This window comes from Phyllostomus discolor, chromosome 7, assembly GCF_004126475.2.
Source record: "Phyllostomus discolor isolate MPI-MPIP mPhyDis1 chromosome 7, mPhyDis1.pri.v3, whole genome shotgun sequence".
NCBI classification, from domain to species: Eukaryota; Metazoa; Chordata; class Mammalia; order Chiroptera; family Phyllostomidae; genus Phyllostomus; species Phyllostomus discolor.
In genome coordinates, this window is record NC_040909.2 from 139,141,181 (window position 1) to 139,156,267 (window position 15,087).

At 52.1% G+C, this 15,087-nt stretch overlaps 1 protein-coding gene across 6 annotated transcripts; it reads right to left on the reverse strand.

Moving 5' to 3' along the window:
- Nucleotides 1-668: 668 nt before the first annotated feature.
- Nucleotides 669-12,214, reverse strand: ZNF7 (zinc finger protein 7). Of its 6 annotated transcripts, none has more exons than XM_036031600.1 (6): nucleotides 11,750-12,214; nucleotides 10,960-11,174; nucleotides 10,814-10,858; nucleotides 10,248-10,374; nucleotides 8,058-8,174; nucleotides 669-5,000 (listed from the first exon to the last, which is right to left on the reverse strand). In XM_036031600.1, exons 3-6 carry the CDS (start codon nucleotides 10,814-10,816, stop codon nucleotides 3,229-3,231), a joined length of 2,019 nt encoding a protein of 672 aa, XP_035887493.1. In that variant the 5' UTR covers nucleotides 10,817-10,858; nucleotides 10,960-11,174; nucleotides 11,750-12,214; the 3' UTR covers nucleotides 669-3,228. The 6 variants fall into 6 exon arrangements, with proteins under 6 accessions (XP_035887493.1, XP_035887494.1, XP_035887495.1 ...); XM_036031601.1 differs by having other exon boundaries at nucleotides 10,966-11,174; nucleotides 11,655-11,770; XM_036031602.1 differs by having other exon boundaries at nucleotides 8,058-8,171; nucleotides 11,655-11,770.
- Between the last annotated feature and the right edge of the window lie 2,873 nt (nucleotides 12,215-15,087).

The window sequence follows — 15,087 nt, forward strand, 5'->3', positions numbered from 1 at the left end:
ATGTGAGAGATACATTGATTGGTTGCCTCCCGTATGTGCCCCAACCAGGGATGGAACCTACAACTTAAGATACGTACCCTGACCAGGTATCAAATCCACAAATGTTTGGTGTATGGAACGATGTTCAAACCAACTGAACCACCTGGCCAGGGGGAAAAAAAGAAGCCATTCTTTTAGCTCCAGAACCACAAAACCAGGTGGCAGGTGGGTGGCAGCTCTTAATGGGAACACCTTCCTGGGCCCAGTTCTTGCCATGCTGGGGTGAGATCCTGTGCACCCATGACTACCCCAGGCTGTGGAGGGGACTGTCCACCCTCTGGTGGTAGGTAAGTAGGTCACCATGAACCCAGACTTGGGGCAGGTGCTGGCCTCATCCACCTTTGTACATGGGCCTTGCACAGAGAGCAATGTGATTACCTCTCAGGAAAATTACCTCTCAGTTGTGTTGACCTTATTAGGTCTCTGTGAAAGCTCTTAATGGTTAGTTGTCTTTCATGGGTCTCTGACTTGATCTTAAAGCTGAATACTTCCCAAATGCATCATTCCTTCCTTCAACAAACATTTCCTGAGCTGTGAGGGACACGGGTGTGTAAACCCACATGGGCTCTGCTCTCCCTCTCAACACTCGAGGAAGCTTCAAGAAACCTCAAAATAGTTACCATCCAATGTCATAAATCAAAGTTTAATAAATGAGAATGAAAGCAATTTCGGGTCAAAATTGTGGGTTTAATTTATTGACTCCAAAAAGAGAAGTTCAAAATATTTTAAAACCTACTCTGAAACAGTTCTGGAAATCCTTAAAATGAGTTTACTGTTATGTTTACTGAAGCCCAATTTGGGAAACGTAGATTGAAAGCAGGACAGAATATTCCAAAACATACATGGCCCCACGGCAGCCCACAACCCTTCTGTCCGGCCCAGCGACCCAGTGCTGATGCACACCCTTTTCACACGGACACAGCTAAGACGCTCCTCCTCCTGCACTGCAGCTGGTATTTCCCACTGGAGTGCAGGGCTTGGGGTAAATGCTGTTGAATTCTCAGTTGTACTGCAACATTTAAGTAAACAAACCACACACTGAAATTTAACTTCAACAGAATTTTCAAATGTCACAAAAATTGCATTTTGTTCCCCCGTCACTTAAAAATGTAAAACCATTCTTAGTGCTGCTAAAAGGTAAACTGAGGTACACCACAATTTTGAAGACTTTCCTTGAGCAAACGTGGGTTGGAATCGACCAGTGCCAAACCAAGCACTCTGTGGAGGGATAGGGGGAGGTTTTCATGAAGATGGAGGCAAAGCACGGAAACTGGCTGACCACAGCTCAAGCAGTTGGCTTACTTGGGAAGCCTGGCTGGCTGTGAGAGGTGCATTTGCAGGAAATGACTAGCTGAACTTCTAGTCTGCTTGGCAGAGACTGAAAGCATTCAAGCCACCCAGTCTTAATGGCCTCAGTGTTTGGTTAACACACCACACAAAAGCAGAACATGGACTGGGTTTGGCCCACAGGCCACAGTTCACCAGCACTGGATCCAGGATCGCACTATCCAGAGAGACGTAGGTGCTGAAGTAGATTTAAGGTGGAAGGCTCTGCCTTCTTGCCTGTCCTGTGGTTACTGTTCAGAGAAAGAGTATTGTGCCCAGGGAGGAGTCTGTAAAACCCGTCTTCACCCCTTTGTCCCTCATCACTCAGAAGGAAACCAGGAAAGTGGGGTCTGATGGAGAGGCCCTCCAGTGTGTGACAATGCTAAGTGCCAGCAGATGGCAGGAGTGTGGCCTGTCCACTGAGAACCTTGGCTCTCATCCTATTGTTGGCTGGCCTAAAATATGTAAGGCCCTTAAATATTTGGCCCACCTGTCCAGATGTGCCAGCAGTGACCACCTGGCTAAATACGGTAGCTGAGGCAGGGACACAATGACCCTAACCTCTGAAAAATACACAGAAGTGCCAGATGCTCTGGCACTGACCCTTCCAGGTACAAGTCCTGGGCAGAACAGGAGCGACTGGAGAGGGAACCACACTGACTTCATGCTGTCCTGGCACCAAATGGGGGACAGCATCGGCTGGCAATCATGCTGACCAGGTGCAGGGTCAAGACCCCCCCCCACCCCCCCCCCACGTATTGGAGAAACAAACTCCCATGGACTTGACCATCTCCAACTCTGCTGCTCCCAACTTCACAAGAAAGCTCTGGAACCTCCTGATGCAAACACACAGGAATCAGCAAGCATTTCCTTCACCTAACACAATCCATAGTCTGCTACAGGCTCTGCGGTGCATGGTGATTGAAGCAGCAAGGTCCTGGGGCCCTGCCCATGGGCCGTACCAATACCATACCAATGCAAATCAAGTGACCCAAATCAAGTGTTGCAAGAGATCGTCAGGTGACCTGTGCTCTCTGGTCTATCTGTCCACATGTGAGATAACTGAGCCTCTCTGCTGGGATGGGGGTCTCTCAAATATCACTTCTGTGACTATAACAATGACTCCAAAGGTCAGCAGGTCTCAAGTGGGTGGCCCTGGGCAGCAGCTTCTCTGAACGGGACTCCTAGCCCCAGACTCATTCACAGCTGGTGAATCCAGGACCCTGGGCAGGGCTGGAGTCAATGATGCAGGTCTGCATTATCCTATGGCCCCCGGGGCCTTAATTAAATACTCTGTGAGACAAAGTGAATGGACATGGTCCCAGCCTGTTGGTCCAATTCACGAGTGGCTGACCCATCTAGAAACTCAACTGGATGCTGGGTGGCTGCCTGCCTGGGCTGCTGATGCAGGAAGGAAAGGACTTAGGTGAAGGCAGAAGGAAATTCCGGTAATGCCTCTTCTGGACTTCTGTGCACGTGAGCTCACACATCCTTGCTGCTGAAGCCAGTCTGAGTAACTGGTGCTGAAGACACTGAGCATCTCACATGGCGGAGCTCACGGGGCTCTTAGGCCTCGGCCACAGAACCCGGTCTTTCCTCTGTGTACTCAGAACTCTATGTGTGGGCACCCTGATGCGAGGGGCACAGGCTTTACTGAGTGGGATAAGGTCAAACACTCTAGCAAATACAACACATACTTTGTATGAACTTGGATGTCCTTTCTTAAAAGAACAATTTTAAATCTTTAAAACTTGTCAATATCATTCCAATTTGTCAATATCAATGATCCCATATAAAACAAGTATGTTAAGGCTGTGGGTTTATTCTCCCTTACATACAAGTGCATTTACAGAGGTGTGTGGTCTATTCTGTGTGAGTCTTCTGATGCTGAGTGAGCCTAGAGCTCCGATTAAAGGCTTTGCCACATTTGGTACATTTATAAGGTTTCTCTCCAGTGTGAATCCTCTGATGTATAATTAGATGCGAGCGCCATCTGAATATTTTCTCACATTCATTACATTTGTGTAGTTTCTTTACAGTGTTAACTTTTTTACGGCTCACATGGGTAGGACCCTCCAGGGTGCCCCCGTATTCATGGTACCACTGGGCTCGTGTGTGAATCCTCTGGTGCTCGATGAGGTATGAGCTCCGACTGAAGGCTTTCCCACACTCACTGCATCCATAGGGCTTCACTCCAGCATGAATTATCTGGTGTTGGAAAAGGGTTGAGTTCTGACTGAAGGCTTTCCCGCACTCACCACATTTATAGGGCCTCTCCCCGGTGTGAACCCTCTGATGGATTGTGAGCTGTGTGCTCATACTGAAGGCTTTTCCGCACTCCAGGCACTCGTAGGGCTTCTCCCCTTTGTGGATCCTCTGATGGTAAATGAGGCTTGAGCTCTGGCTGAAGGCTTTTCCACAGTCACTACACTCATAGGGCTTCTCTCCTGTGTGAATTCTCTGGTGCTGAATCAGGTGTGAGCCCTGAACAAAGCCCTTCCCACACTCATCACATTTGAATGGTTTTTCTCCAGTGTGAGTTCTTTGGTGGCGAATAAGCCGTGAGCTACAACCAAAGGCTTTTGCACACTTGTTGCATTTATATGGTTTCTCTCCGGTGTGAGTTAGCTGATGCTGGCTAAGGCGAGAGACCCACCTAAAAGCCTTCCCACACTCATCACACTTGAACGGTTTCTCTGCAGCATGGGTTCTCTGGTGAGCAACGAGGCCGGCACCATCCAGTGTTCTTGGAACTGAAGGCTTCTCCCCAGCATGCATCCGCTGGTGCTGGGCCAGGGTTGAGCTCTGGCTGAAGGCCTTCCCACACTCCTGGCACAGGTAGGGCCTCTCTCCAGTGTGAGTCCGCTGGTGTCTGACCAGCTGAGACTGCTGGCTGAAGGCCTTCCCACACTCACGACATCCATAGGGCCTCTCTCCCGTGTGCACCCTCTGATGGTGGATGAGGCTGGAGCTCTGACCAAAGGCTTTCCCACACTCCTCACACCTGTAGGGCTTCTCTCCAGTATGAATTCTTTGATGCTGAATAAGTTTTGAGCTCAAGCGAAAGGCCTTTCCACACTCAATGCATTTGAATGGTTTCTCTCCTGTGTGGATTCTCTGATGCTGATTAAGCTGTGAACACAGCCTGAAGACTTTCCCACATTCCTCACACTCATATGGCTTCTCCCCATGGCAGTTACTTTGATGTTTCCCCTGTGGACAATCAGATAACGTTTCTCGGCACTCTTGACATCTGTTCAGTTTCCTCTGTATGTTAACTTCGTGAAGCAGAGTTGTGAATATGAAACCCCTGCCACACACATCGCATCTTAGGGATATCCCATCTGCAGCAACCCCCTGACTTTTATCAGGCTGACAACCCATGCTGCCACAGCCCTGCACATCCTCCTGGGTGGAGATCTTCCTGGCAGCCACAGTTCCTGTGTGCAAGTGGTGTTTCTGGAAGAGAGAGCTCGGTTTACTCTCCAGCCAGACCTCAGAAACAGAAGTATCTCCGAAGCAGGGACTCTGAGGAGAATCACGTGGTGGGGTTTTGACCATTGCTGCCAGGGACTCTGATTTCAGTATGTATACATCCTCATGGGCCTGCCCACCATCAGTGCTAATTGCAGAATCTGAAACATACAGGAAGAATAAGGCTCTTTCTCCTGAGCTCAGACAAAGGACAAAGGCTTGGGGGGAGGTCCTCCCCAGGAACTGAGTTCCCTCCCAGGCCACCCCACGTGCAAAGACACCATGGAAAGTTGACACCTTTGACAGTTCTCAAAATTTGGTTTCATTCATACTTTTTGCTTCACAAATTGATTCAACCACAGTGTACTCAGGTGAGTGCTAATAGCCACCCTCCCACAAGGGGGCTATACCAGCAGAGGTTCATCCTATGGGGAAACTGTGAGGAAGTCCACAAAAAAGAAAGTGAACCTGAGAGGGTGGGGGGTTTTGTGAGAGGCAGGATTAGCCTGAGAGGTCAAAGGAGGTGGAGAGTAAGGAAGAAAGAGGGAGTTTGAGCTATAAGCAGAGGGATGAGCAGGTACTGAGATAGTCGAGGCAGGAGAGCTATTAAGGGTCATATAATGGTGAGCCCGAAGGGCTGGGCCCCGGCCTGTCTCCTGGGTGGGTTTCTGAGCAAGACCCAAGGGCTGCACTTTGCTTCCTCCAGCAGCCAACAGGCCACTCCCTCCACAGAAATCACACCTGATCATGTCCCTGGTCAGTCTGCCCCTTACCTTCCCCATATGGACATCTGCTTCCTATGTGTTTCTGGGGGTTCTGCCTACCCCGTCTGTCCCTACAAGGCCCTCCTCAAATCCACTTTCCCTCTGGATTCTCCACATAAGTGTCAGCCTCTTTCCTACTCTGCAATCCCAGGAAGTGCCTTTGCTGAAGTCAGACCCTGTTGTCCCTAATCATATCCAGGGCCATCATTAGCCCGCTGCTGTCCCACAGTGAAGCCCAGGGCCCAGTGACAGGGCTCCGCTGGCTCCTCACACCAGTGCTGTCTCCACCCAGCCGCAGCAGCCTACGTCTCTGTCAGTCCCAGCGCGAGGAAGGGGCTGCCACACTGTGCATCTGTGCGCAAGGACAGCTCCTGCTCCCTCCTGCCACTGGTCTTCACAACAACCCAGTGGGGTCAAGAGTGGATAAGGGGCTCACGGCTCAGAGAGATTAGGTTACTCACCCATGGTCACGCAGCTAATGACACACAGGAATGGACCAAGTTCTGTTTCCCTAAACACACACCCTCTCAATATCTCTGTACCCTTAAGATGGGGGACATCTCCTCCCTGGTCCTCACTTTCTCTTTCTCTGCACAAACACAACCTTGGCAAACCTGCTCCTTCAACACGGCAAGAGCAGCCACAGAGATAGAAAACAGACAAGCACTGCTGCCCTCCGCCTGCCGCTTCAGTGCAGAGGCCCCTACGAACAGCCGTGAAGGAGGAACAGCCATGACGAGCAGCCAGGGACAGCTGCACTGCCAGCCCAGCCACGAGCCCTGGGCCTCCTGCTGTGCTTCAGCAGCCACAGCCTCAGCGACACTGCCAACCAGCTGCTCTGGAGTCCGCCTCCCTCTCTCCTATAGTCCAGTCAGTAACCGGCAGTTACATCATGAAGGTCTTGCCACGTCCCCAGCACCAGCCTTCCACAGTCACCGGCCTCCTGTCTGGCTCAGAGTGCACATGTTCCCTCCTTTCAGGCCCTTGTGACACCTGCACACAGCACGGCCCATCTCTTCCTGTCCCCACTTACAAGGGACCATTCCTCTGACAAAGACCCAGCCCAGCCAGTCTTCTCTGAGCCTTCCTCAAGCAGGCCTCTCCCTGGGTCTGTAAGGAGAAAACACTAATGTGGCTTCTAATAACTCAAGGCCACACCTGCAGGATGACCTCACCCCAATTTAAAGCACCTGCCAGAGAAAACGGAAGGATGCGTGTTCCACCCATGCCCAAGAGCAGGGCTGGTCAACACGCTCAGGTGGTGTCACATGGACCTGCCTCTACTCTTCTGGGATCCATCAGGCCCCTGACTGCTCTATCACCTCGGGGCAAGTGGAAGCTGGGTTAGTGCTCGTGAACTCTGACCTACTGTAGTCCTCACTCCAACTGAATTCTGTGCTCACCACAGCAACTATGACTCATCCCAAGAAGCCCCCAGGGGGCCTCAAGTCCTGGGGCAGGAGTGGTGGTGTCGGGGCAGCTGCAGGCCCTGGGGAGGATCCTGGGATATCAACTGCACCAACTGACTTAGGCAACTACACTTGCTAACACATTCCACAAATTTTCATCCACAGGCTGTCCTGTGTGCTCAGGCCCGCAAGCAGCTCTAGGTCTCACTGCAGGAATGCCTTCCTGTCACCTAACCACAGGAAGGCCATCCACTGCATGGGAACCACTAAGGAGCTCAGCCCACTCCAGCTGGCTCTCCTGCCATGGTGCCCCCTTTGAAATCTGCCCCTCCTTGGAAATGTTTACTGGGGGCTGGGTTTTAACCAGGCTGGTCTGTCCCTTTACTCCTTCCCAAGAAGGGTAAGAAAGGAGCCTAAATGGGAGGTCCCTGCTATGGTCTGACTGTGCCCCTGAAAGGTGGGCTGAAGCTCCAGCCCACGATCTCAAAACATGAACTTACTTACAAACGGGACTGTGCCGATGAAGTTAGTTCTGATGAGGTCACACTGAAGTACCCAGGGCTCTCACCCAATGTGAGTGGTGTCCTCAGACAGAGAGACATGGGGACAGTGCACTGTGATGGCAGAGGACCGAGGTGGTGTGGCCACACCCAGAGAACACCTGGGGCCACCAGAACCTGGAAGAGGCAGGAAAGAGCCTCCCCTACAGATTTCAGAGGACCCAACACTGCCAACGCCTTGAGTTGGGCCTCTGGCCTCTGGCCTCCAGCCCGTCATGCTTTGTCACAGCAGCCCCAGAGCCGGATCTCAGAAGCTGGCATCACCCAGGGCCCCGAGAAGCTCTGGAGGGAGTGCAACTGTCCCTGGGAGGCTGCTCAAAACCAAGTTCACTGCTTCCCTTGCACCCATGTTTACATCTCTGATTGATAAGGGTATTGTTAAGATTAGAAACTGAATAAAATGTGGTTTTGAATCAAACTTGCATACTGAACCCTGGAGTCCACCTCCCCAGGCACAGGTTCTCTGCCACAGGCCCATACCTCACCTGTCTGAGGGGTCCTTGGCAGCTCTCTCCCCTCAGTTCCCTGCAGGTCAAGGACCCATGGCTCCTCCCCCTGCTCCAGCCGGGAGATCAGCTCAGGCTTGAAGAGCAGAAATCCTGCTGTCATGGGGACAAAGGAAAGCATATTGGCATTGCTGGGAACACGGCTCAGGGTCAGTGCCCCCCGGATTCCAAGAGTAAAGGGGTAGGGGGCTGCTTGGGCGCAGGCAGGGTCTATGAAAGCATCACAGGGTGAGGGTCTAGGCACAGGGACTCTCTCTGTCTGGTTTAGCCCAGCTCTGGGGTCTGGACACTGAGGCATGCCTGGACTCCCAGCTGATTCCCTTCTGCTTCAAGGCCCCAGGACACCTGTCACCCAACAGTTTGCCAAGAACAGGCTGCTCTGCCCCAGGAAGAGAAAAGCCAGGCACGGCCACTGCACCCCTCAGTTCAGGCACAGTCCAAGAGATAGGGGTTAAGAAACAAGGCAAGAACATGTGAAATCTTGCTGCCCAGCATATGACATCAGCTTGGCCTAAATTAACTGTCATTTAATTAAAAAAAAAAAAAAAAAAAAAGCCCTGGCCCGGTAGCTCACTTCGTGAGAACCTTGTGCCAGTGTGCCAAGGTTGTGGGTCCAACTCCCAGTCAGGGCACATACGAGAACAACCAGGGAGTGCATCAGTAAGTGAAACGACAAATCCGTGTTTTTCTCTCTCCCTCTCCCCTCCTTTCTCTCTCTGAAGTCAGTAAATAAAAAATCTTTAAAAGAAACAAAATGGAAGAACAAAAATAAACCAACAAATGAACCCGTTTTAAATCAGAAGGCACTCAGGTCCAATCATCACCTGGTGGCCCCCAGTCTTGCACCCTTCCACAAAGCGAGGGAGCCTAGGTAGCCCGGGGAGTGGCAAAGGCCTGTGGGCCCTCACCTGGCACCCCCCTTCCGGGGCCACCAGCCCCAGGCTATGGGGCAGCAGCATGGTGAGCTCCCAGCCCTTCTCAGGGCCCAGTGGTTGGAGCTTCCCTCAGGTTTCTGGCCATGGGGGTGGAGAAGGGCAGGCAGAGAGATCCCAGATCAAAGGCCTCAGGTTCAAGCAGGACCCCACACTGAAGCGTGTTGTCTCCAAGCACACGTGGAACATTCAGAGAAATATCTGTGGGCCAGCCATGAACGGGTCATGATGCAGGCCACAGAGCCTCAGAACACAGAACCAAAATGCAACAGGACATGAAAGTTACCACAATAGGCAGTTCAAATCTTTTTGCCACTTGGGAATTCAGTAAGGAGTTACTAACTGGCAACTGAATTTACTGAGTCAAAATGTGTAGGATGCAACGGAAGCAATACTTAAACATACCTTTAAATACATTTACTAGAAACAAAAACAATAAGAAACAAATGAGCTAAACATTAAATTCAGTAAGTTGAGAACAAAACCACATAGCAAATACAAGCACAAAGGAAGGAAATACTTAAGGCAGGGCAGGATTCAATGGAATAGAAAACAAGGACTGCCCCCCTACACAAACACCATTCCCCAAAACTGAGCAGAGCCAGAAGCTGGCTGTTCGGAAAGATGAACAAGCAATCCTGAGGAAAACTGATCCAGGTACTGCCAAAAACTCACATAAGGGAACAGCTGCAACACCAGAGATTAGAAATAAAAACAAAGAATATTACTAACAAACACACGCTAAAAACTGAGTATCCAAATGAATACACTGACTTGTAGAAGAACTAGAAAAGACAGAAGTGGCACAAGCAGAAATTCAGAGGCTTGTGAGGCCATCAAGCATGAACAAAAAGGACGGGCTTCCCCTGGGGCCCAGGAGCTTTACAGGGAGTTCAACCAAAAACTTGTAAGGTTCCATTAATTCCATTCATGTAAATTCCTACCAAAGTAAAAAGACAGTGAAACACTTATTCCTAGTGTGGACTTTATCTCCTTATATGTGGACTAAAGCCTCCTTATAACAAGGAGGCTTTATTACCTCCGGGAAGTCCACGCACCCTGTGAGGATTAAACCATGTGACAAGAGCAAAGCTGGGAGCCTGCCTGGGTCACCACGACCCGTCCCAATGGGGTCAGGGCCTGACCACATTGCCTCCAGATCCCCAGCTCGCACAGAGGCCTGGCTTGGTGGGTGCTGACCGATGACTCGGGGGTGGGTCCCAAGCTACAGCCTCACCTAATCCAGCCACACTGCTGTGGTTCTCCAGCATCACCTCCTTGTAGAGGGCCCTCTGGCCAGGATCCAGACACTGCCACTCCTCCCTTGAGAAGTGCACAGCCACGTCACCAAATGTCACAGCCTCCTGGAAGGACACACACCAGCAGCTCAGGGACTCCTGGGTGCCAGCCCCAATCTGGCACCACCTCATGGTGTGTCTTAGGTACATGCACCACAGGGTTGACTGAGACAGTCGCCAGGCCCCTTTGGCTCTAAAATCAAGGGGAAGGGGGGGAGGGAGGGAGGGGAAGGACCCAGACCCTGGACATCTACAGCCCTCCCCTTGAGAGCCTCAGACCACCAGGCACACCCCAATCTGGGCAAACGTCTGCCCTCTACTTCTGGGATGGGCATGCCTGAGTCTGACAAGGGCCACCAGGTTGGGGCCGGGGGGAGGAGGGGATGGCGCCAGCAGCATTGAGGCAGGGTCTAGGCCCAGGCCCAGTGGGCAAGGTGGGAAACCAGATGAGGTGGCAGGGCCCTCATAGGACAGGTGATGGAATGGAGAGTACTCAGACTCCTACCATGAGGCTCCGTGAGTGAGTATCGATGTGTCCTGGCTGGGAGACCTGTTGACAGTTTAAAAAGGATCAAAGGTCAGGATGCTGGAGGCTGCCCACCCCTGATTCCCAGGCTAGTCCAGGGAGCCCAGTGTTCTCCTGTCCTTTACCTCTACCTCCAGATATTCTCCAGCAGGGATACTGAGCAGAATCAAAGCTGCCACAGCACTTGAGCATCTGCCCCCAAGGCCTGGGTCATGTCTCAGTGTGAGTGGCAGCTGTGAGTTACCCACGAACACTTAAGGGATGGTTGCCGTGTGGGCTTGAGCCAAGCAACGGGATGCGGCATGAACAATGCACAAGGACTCTGCCTTCACGCAACAGTCTAGTGGAGGAAAAGTTAAATAGACACAAATAAATGCAGAATTACAACCGTGATGGCACTAAAGCACAAGGAACTCTGAAAGCATTTAAACTAGGAAACCCTGACTCAGTCTGCGGGGTCACTTTCCCTAGGAGCTAATTAGACCAAGACGATGGAGGTGGGGAAGGCACTCCTGGCAGCAGGTACAGCGTGTGCAAAGGGGCTGGATCACAGGCAGCAAGAAGCGTGTGACTGGAGATCGGAGTAGCCAGGACCCTAACAACGAACCTTTGGGAAAAGAGGGATGGCTACAGGAATCCCCTCCCATGCACTTGGCTCCCTCCCCTTTGTCCGCCTGGTAGGTCTGAATGAGGACTGGTCTTCCTAGTGGAGCTTCTGGGTCAGAAAGTGCCTTGTAGGTGGGCGTCCCAGACCGTGGGCACAGTGAGGCTGACGGGGCAGAAATGACCACCGTCGGGTGGGCCCCCTCCTGGGCCTTACCGGAAGGAGGCAGCTGCCAGCGCTGGATCCCGGTCTCCGCACAGAAGGGTAGGCCCTGAGCGGCAGCCAGAATTCTGAGAAGGCAAACTTCCTACCCACGCAAGACACAGCCCTTTCAACCACTGTCACTGAGTCTAGATCTTCCAGGGCCGTAAATGGAGGGAAAGGGGGCTCTCGGCGAGGATGGTTATTCACGAAGGAGGCCCAAGATCCCTCTGGAGCCAGCTGGTGGGAAGGCCGCAATAGAGGCTACGGGAGTCGGCCAAACGCCTCCCGCCTCCGCGGACAAGGCGGCCGCGGCTCCACCACCCTCACGGCCCTTCCAAGCTGCCCACTCCTCCCGAGCTTCCTCGACTAAAGGCCGGGGGAGCGCGGGGCCCGCTCTGCCGTAGACTGGAAGACTCGGGGGTCCGCCGAGGGCGTTCCGCCTGAAGGTGCGACCGCCGCCTTGACTCACTCTTCCAGAGCACCGCCGACGGATCCAAACGCGCGACGCCGCTGGAGACGGGCCTAGACGCCCGCGCCCCCTCTGTCCCACAGACTTCCGGCCCTTCTGGGCGGCTTGGAGGCTCGCCGTCTCGTCTCGGTGGTTCCAGCCGGAACCGAGGCGCCGGAGAAGGGGCGGGACCAGATGGAGGGGAAAGGTCACAGACTGCAGGGCGGAGCATAAGTCTGAAGAGGGGCGGGGCCACAGTCCGGGAGGGCAAACCCCTGGGAAGGGGCGGGGCCTGAATCGTTGGGGATGGGGCCGGGCCCGTAGGATGGGGCGGGGTCGGAATCTAGGGGGAGACGGAGCCCGGGAAAAGAAATTCTCTTACACCCAAAGACTCATTCTACTCTTTGGTTTAAGGAGAATGAAATTGACTGGTTTTTCTTTTTCATAGTACGTTTATTAAGGCTGGGGACAGTGAAACAAGGAAGAAGCAACAGGAGAGAGCCTTGGCGGGGCTGCTTTGGCTTACTGGAAAGTCAGAGAAAAGGGGGTCTTGGGGACAGGTTCAGGGAGTTAGCCCTGCACGAACTTTTGCTGCCCATTGTTCCTCAGGTTACAAGTCTTGTAGGGTCCTAGAGTTTAGCAGATGCATTCCTGAGAGGGAAGAAGAGGGGTAAGGGAAAGGTCTGGGCGTGCTCCCTGGACGGAGAGTGCACTAAAATGGACTGTTAAAAAAAAAGTCTGTCACGTGCTACAACATGGATGAACCTTGAGGTCATTATGCTAAGTGGAATAAGACAGTCACAAAAGACAAAAAGACAGTCACAAAGTATGATTCCACTTATATGAGGTATCTGGAGCAGTCAAAGTTATAGAGACAGAGAGTAGGAGGGTTGTTGCCAGGCGCTGGGAGAGGGGAGGATGGGGGGTTATTGTTTAACGTGGGCAGAGTTTCAGTTGTGCAAGGTGAGAAGAGTTGTAGCCCTGGCTGATACGGCTCAGTGATTGAACACTGGCCTGTGAATGGAAAGGTCTCTGGCTTGATTCCCAGCCAGGGCACATGCCTGGGTTGTGGGCCAGGTCCCCAATGGGGGCCATTCAGTGTTTCTCCCCCTTTCTTTCTCCCTCTATCCTTTCTCTCTAAAAATAAATAAATAAAATCTGGAAGAAAAGGGTTCTATAAATTATTGGTATTGATGGTTACACTACCAATATGAATGTACTTAGTACCACCAAAATGTACACTTAAAAGTGGTTAAGATACTCAGTATAATGCTATGTGTATTTTACCACGATAAGAAAAATTGGGAAGCCCTGGCTGGGTAACTCTGTTAAAATGTCATTCTGATACACCAATGTTGGAGGTTTGATCCCTGATCAAGGCACATAAAAGAATCGACCAATGAGTGCATAAATAAGCTGAACAACAAACTGATGCTTCTCTCTCAACCTTTATCAGCTTCCTCCAGGTCCATATGGTAAGAATAGCCCTATCGATGGAATGAACCTTTGCTGTGTGGCATGTTTGTCCTCAACAGCCCCATGAGATGAGGGGCACAGCACTCAGATTACAAGGAGGTAGTACTAGAGTTCCTCCTGCATGGGCCTGAACTGAAGTCACTGTGCCTTAACCTGACCCTGCAGGTGACCCTCAGAGCCTCCAGATCATTTCCATCCCTTCTGAGGAGGCTGATCCCTTGGTCACAATGCACAATGCACTTAGCCTTCCTGTGGTCATGTTACCACCCATAATCCCTAACCTCTCTTCTTACTTTCTTTTTTCCTATTGCTTCAAACTGAGGACGACTTGAGGACTTTCAAATTCACAGACATTGATAAGAAATTTGAGTGAAATTCTCCACTACTGAAGAGGGAGCAACTCCAAACATTGTGAGCCTGTACAACTAACTGGGTGGGGGCAGGTCTAGAGGGAGAGCCTTTGGAGCCTCTGGTTGTTTAAGTGCAGGACCACGAGGGCAGTTCCCAGGTGGGGGACCTCCTTAGCAAAGCAGGAGCCCTTCCCAAGAATGAAGAATGATGAAGTACGGACACCACTGCAGGACAGAAAGTCTGGGAATTGAGACAGTCGTCATTCTTTGTCACCTATTTGATCACATTATGGGGAGGTGTCCAGGAACATGGTTCGTGGGCCACAATGTTCAGGATATTCAGATGTAATGAAACCCAGAAGACTTCGTGTGTGTGCAGCACAATGGCACAGCTTGTCTGTCAGCTACAGGTTCCAAAATCCATCACTGGAATCCACAGGTAGAGAAAGACAAGGAGGTCATGCAGAGTGTGGCTGCACCACAGACTGGCTTGGAGGTGACACTGGGAACAGAGTAATGGGGGGGGAGGCGACGCTGAGTCCCCGGGGCTCTTCCCTCCTGGCTGCAGCTGGAGATGAGACCTCCACTCTCCCAGGACCGTGTATGAGCACAAGGAAAACCCAGGGTCAGTTATCTGCACTCACCCTTATCACAGAATCACCGGAATCCTGTTCACTGTGGACCAGTCAACAGCGCTGACATATGGTGGAGCGGGGGGATGAGGTGGCCTGAAGGGGTTCAGCACCAAGGACAGCGCCAGGCGGCCTCGCTTGAGGACGTGGGAGTGAAAGGAACACGTAGTCTTGATCCAGCCCCATAGGCAGTGCAGGAACTTGGGGGACACGGGGAAAACGTCAGGGCAAGGGCTATTACCATCCAAGTAGGCAGTGTGAGAGGAGCAGTTCCAAGTGAATGAGAGCACAGCGAGCAGCGTGACAAAGAGCTCATTGGTCAGGCGAGGGGCTGTCTCCTGCTCACATTTGCTCCTCCCATCTCCTCCTCTCCAACCCCTGCACCCTGTCTCCAGGGCTACTGGCTTGTAGTTGGGCTTGGCCAATGGAAACCTCAACAGGAGATTGGACTGTGGAAAGGGAGTGAGGCCAGGGACCTGGAATCTTCTGGACACTGAAGCCTTGCAAAACCTCCCATCCTGGGCTCTGGCTGGTGTGGC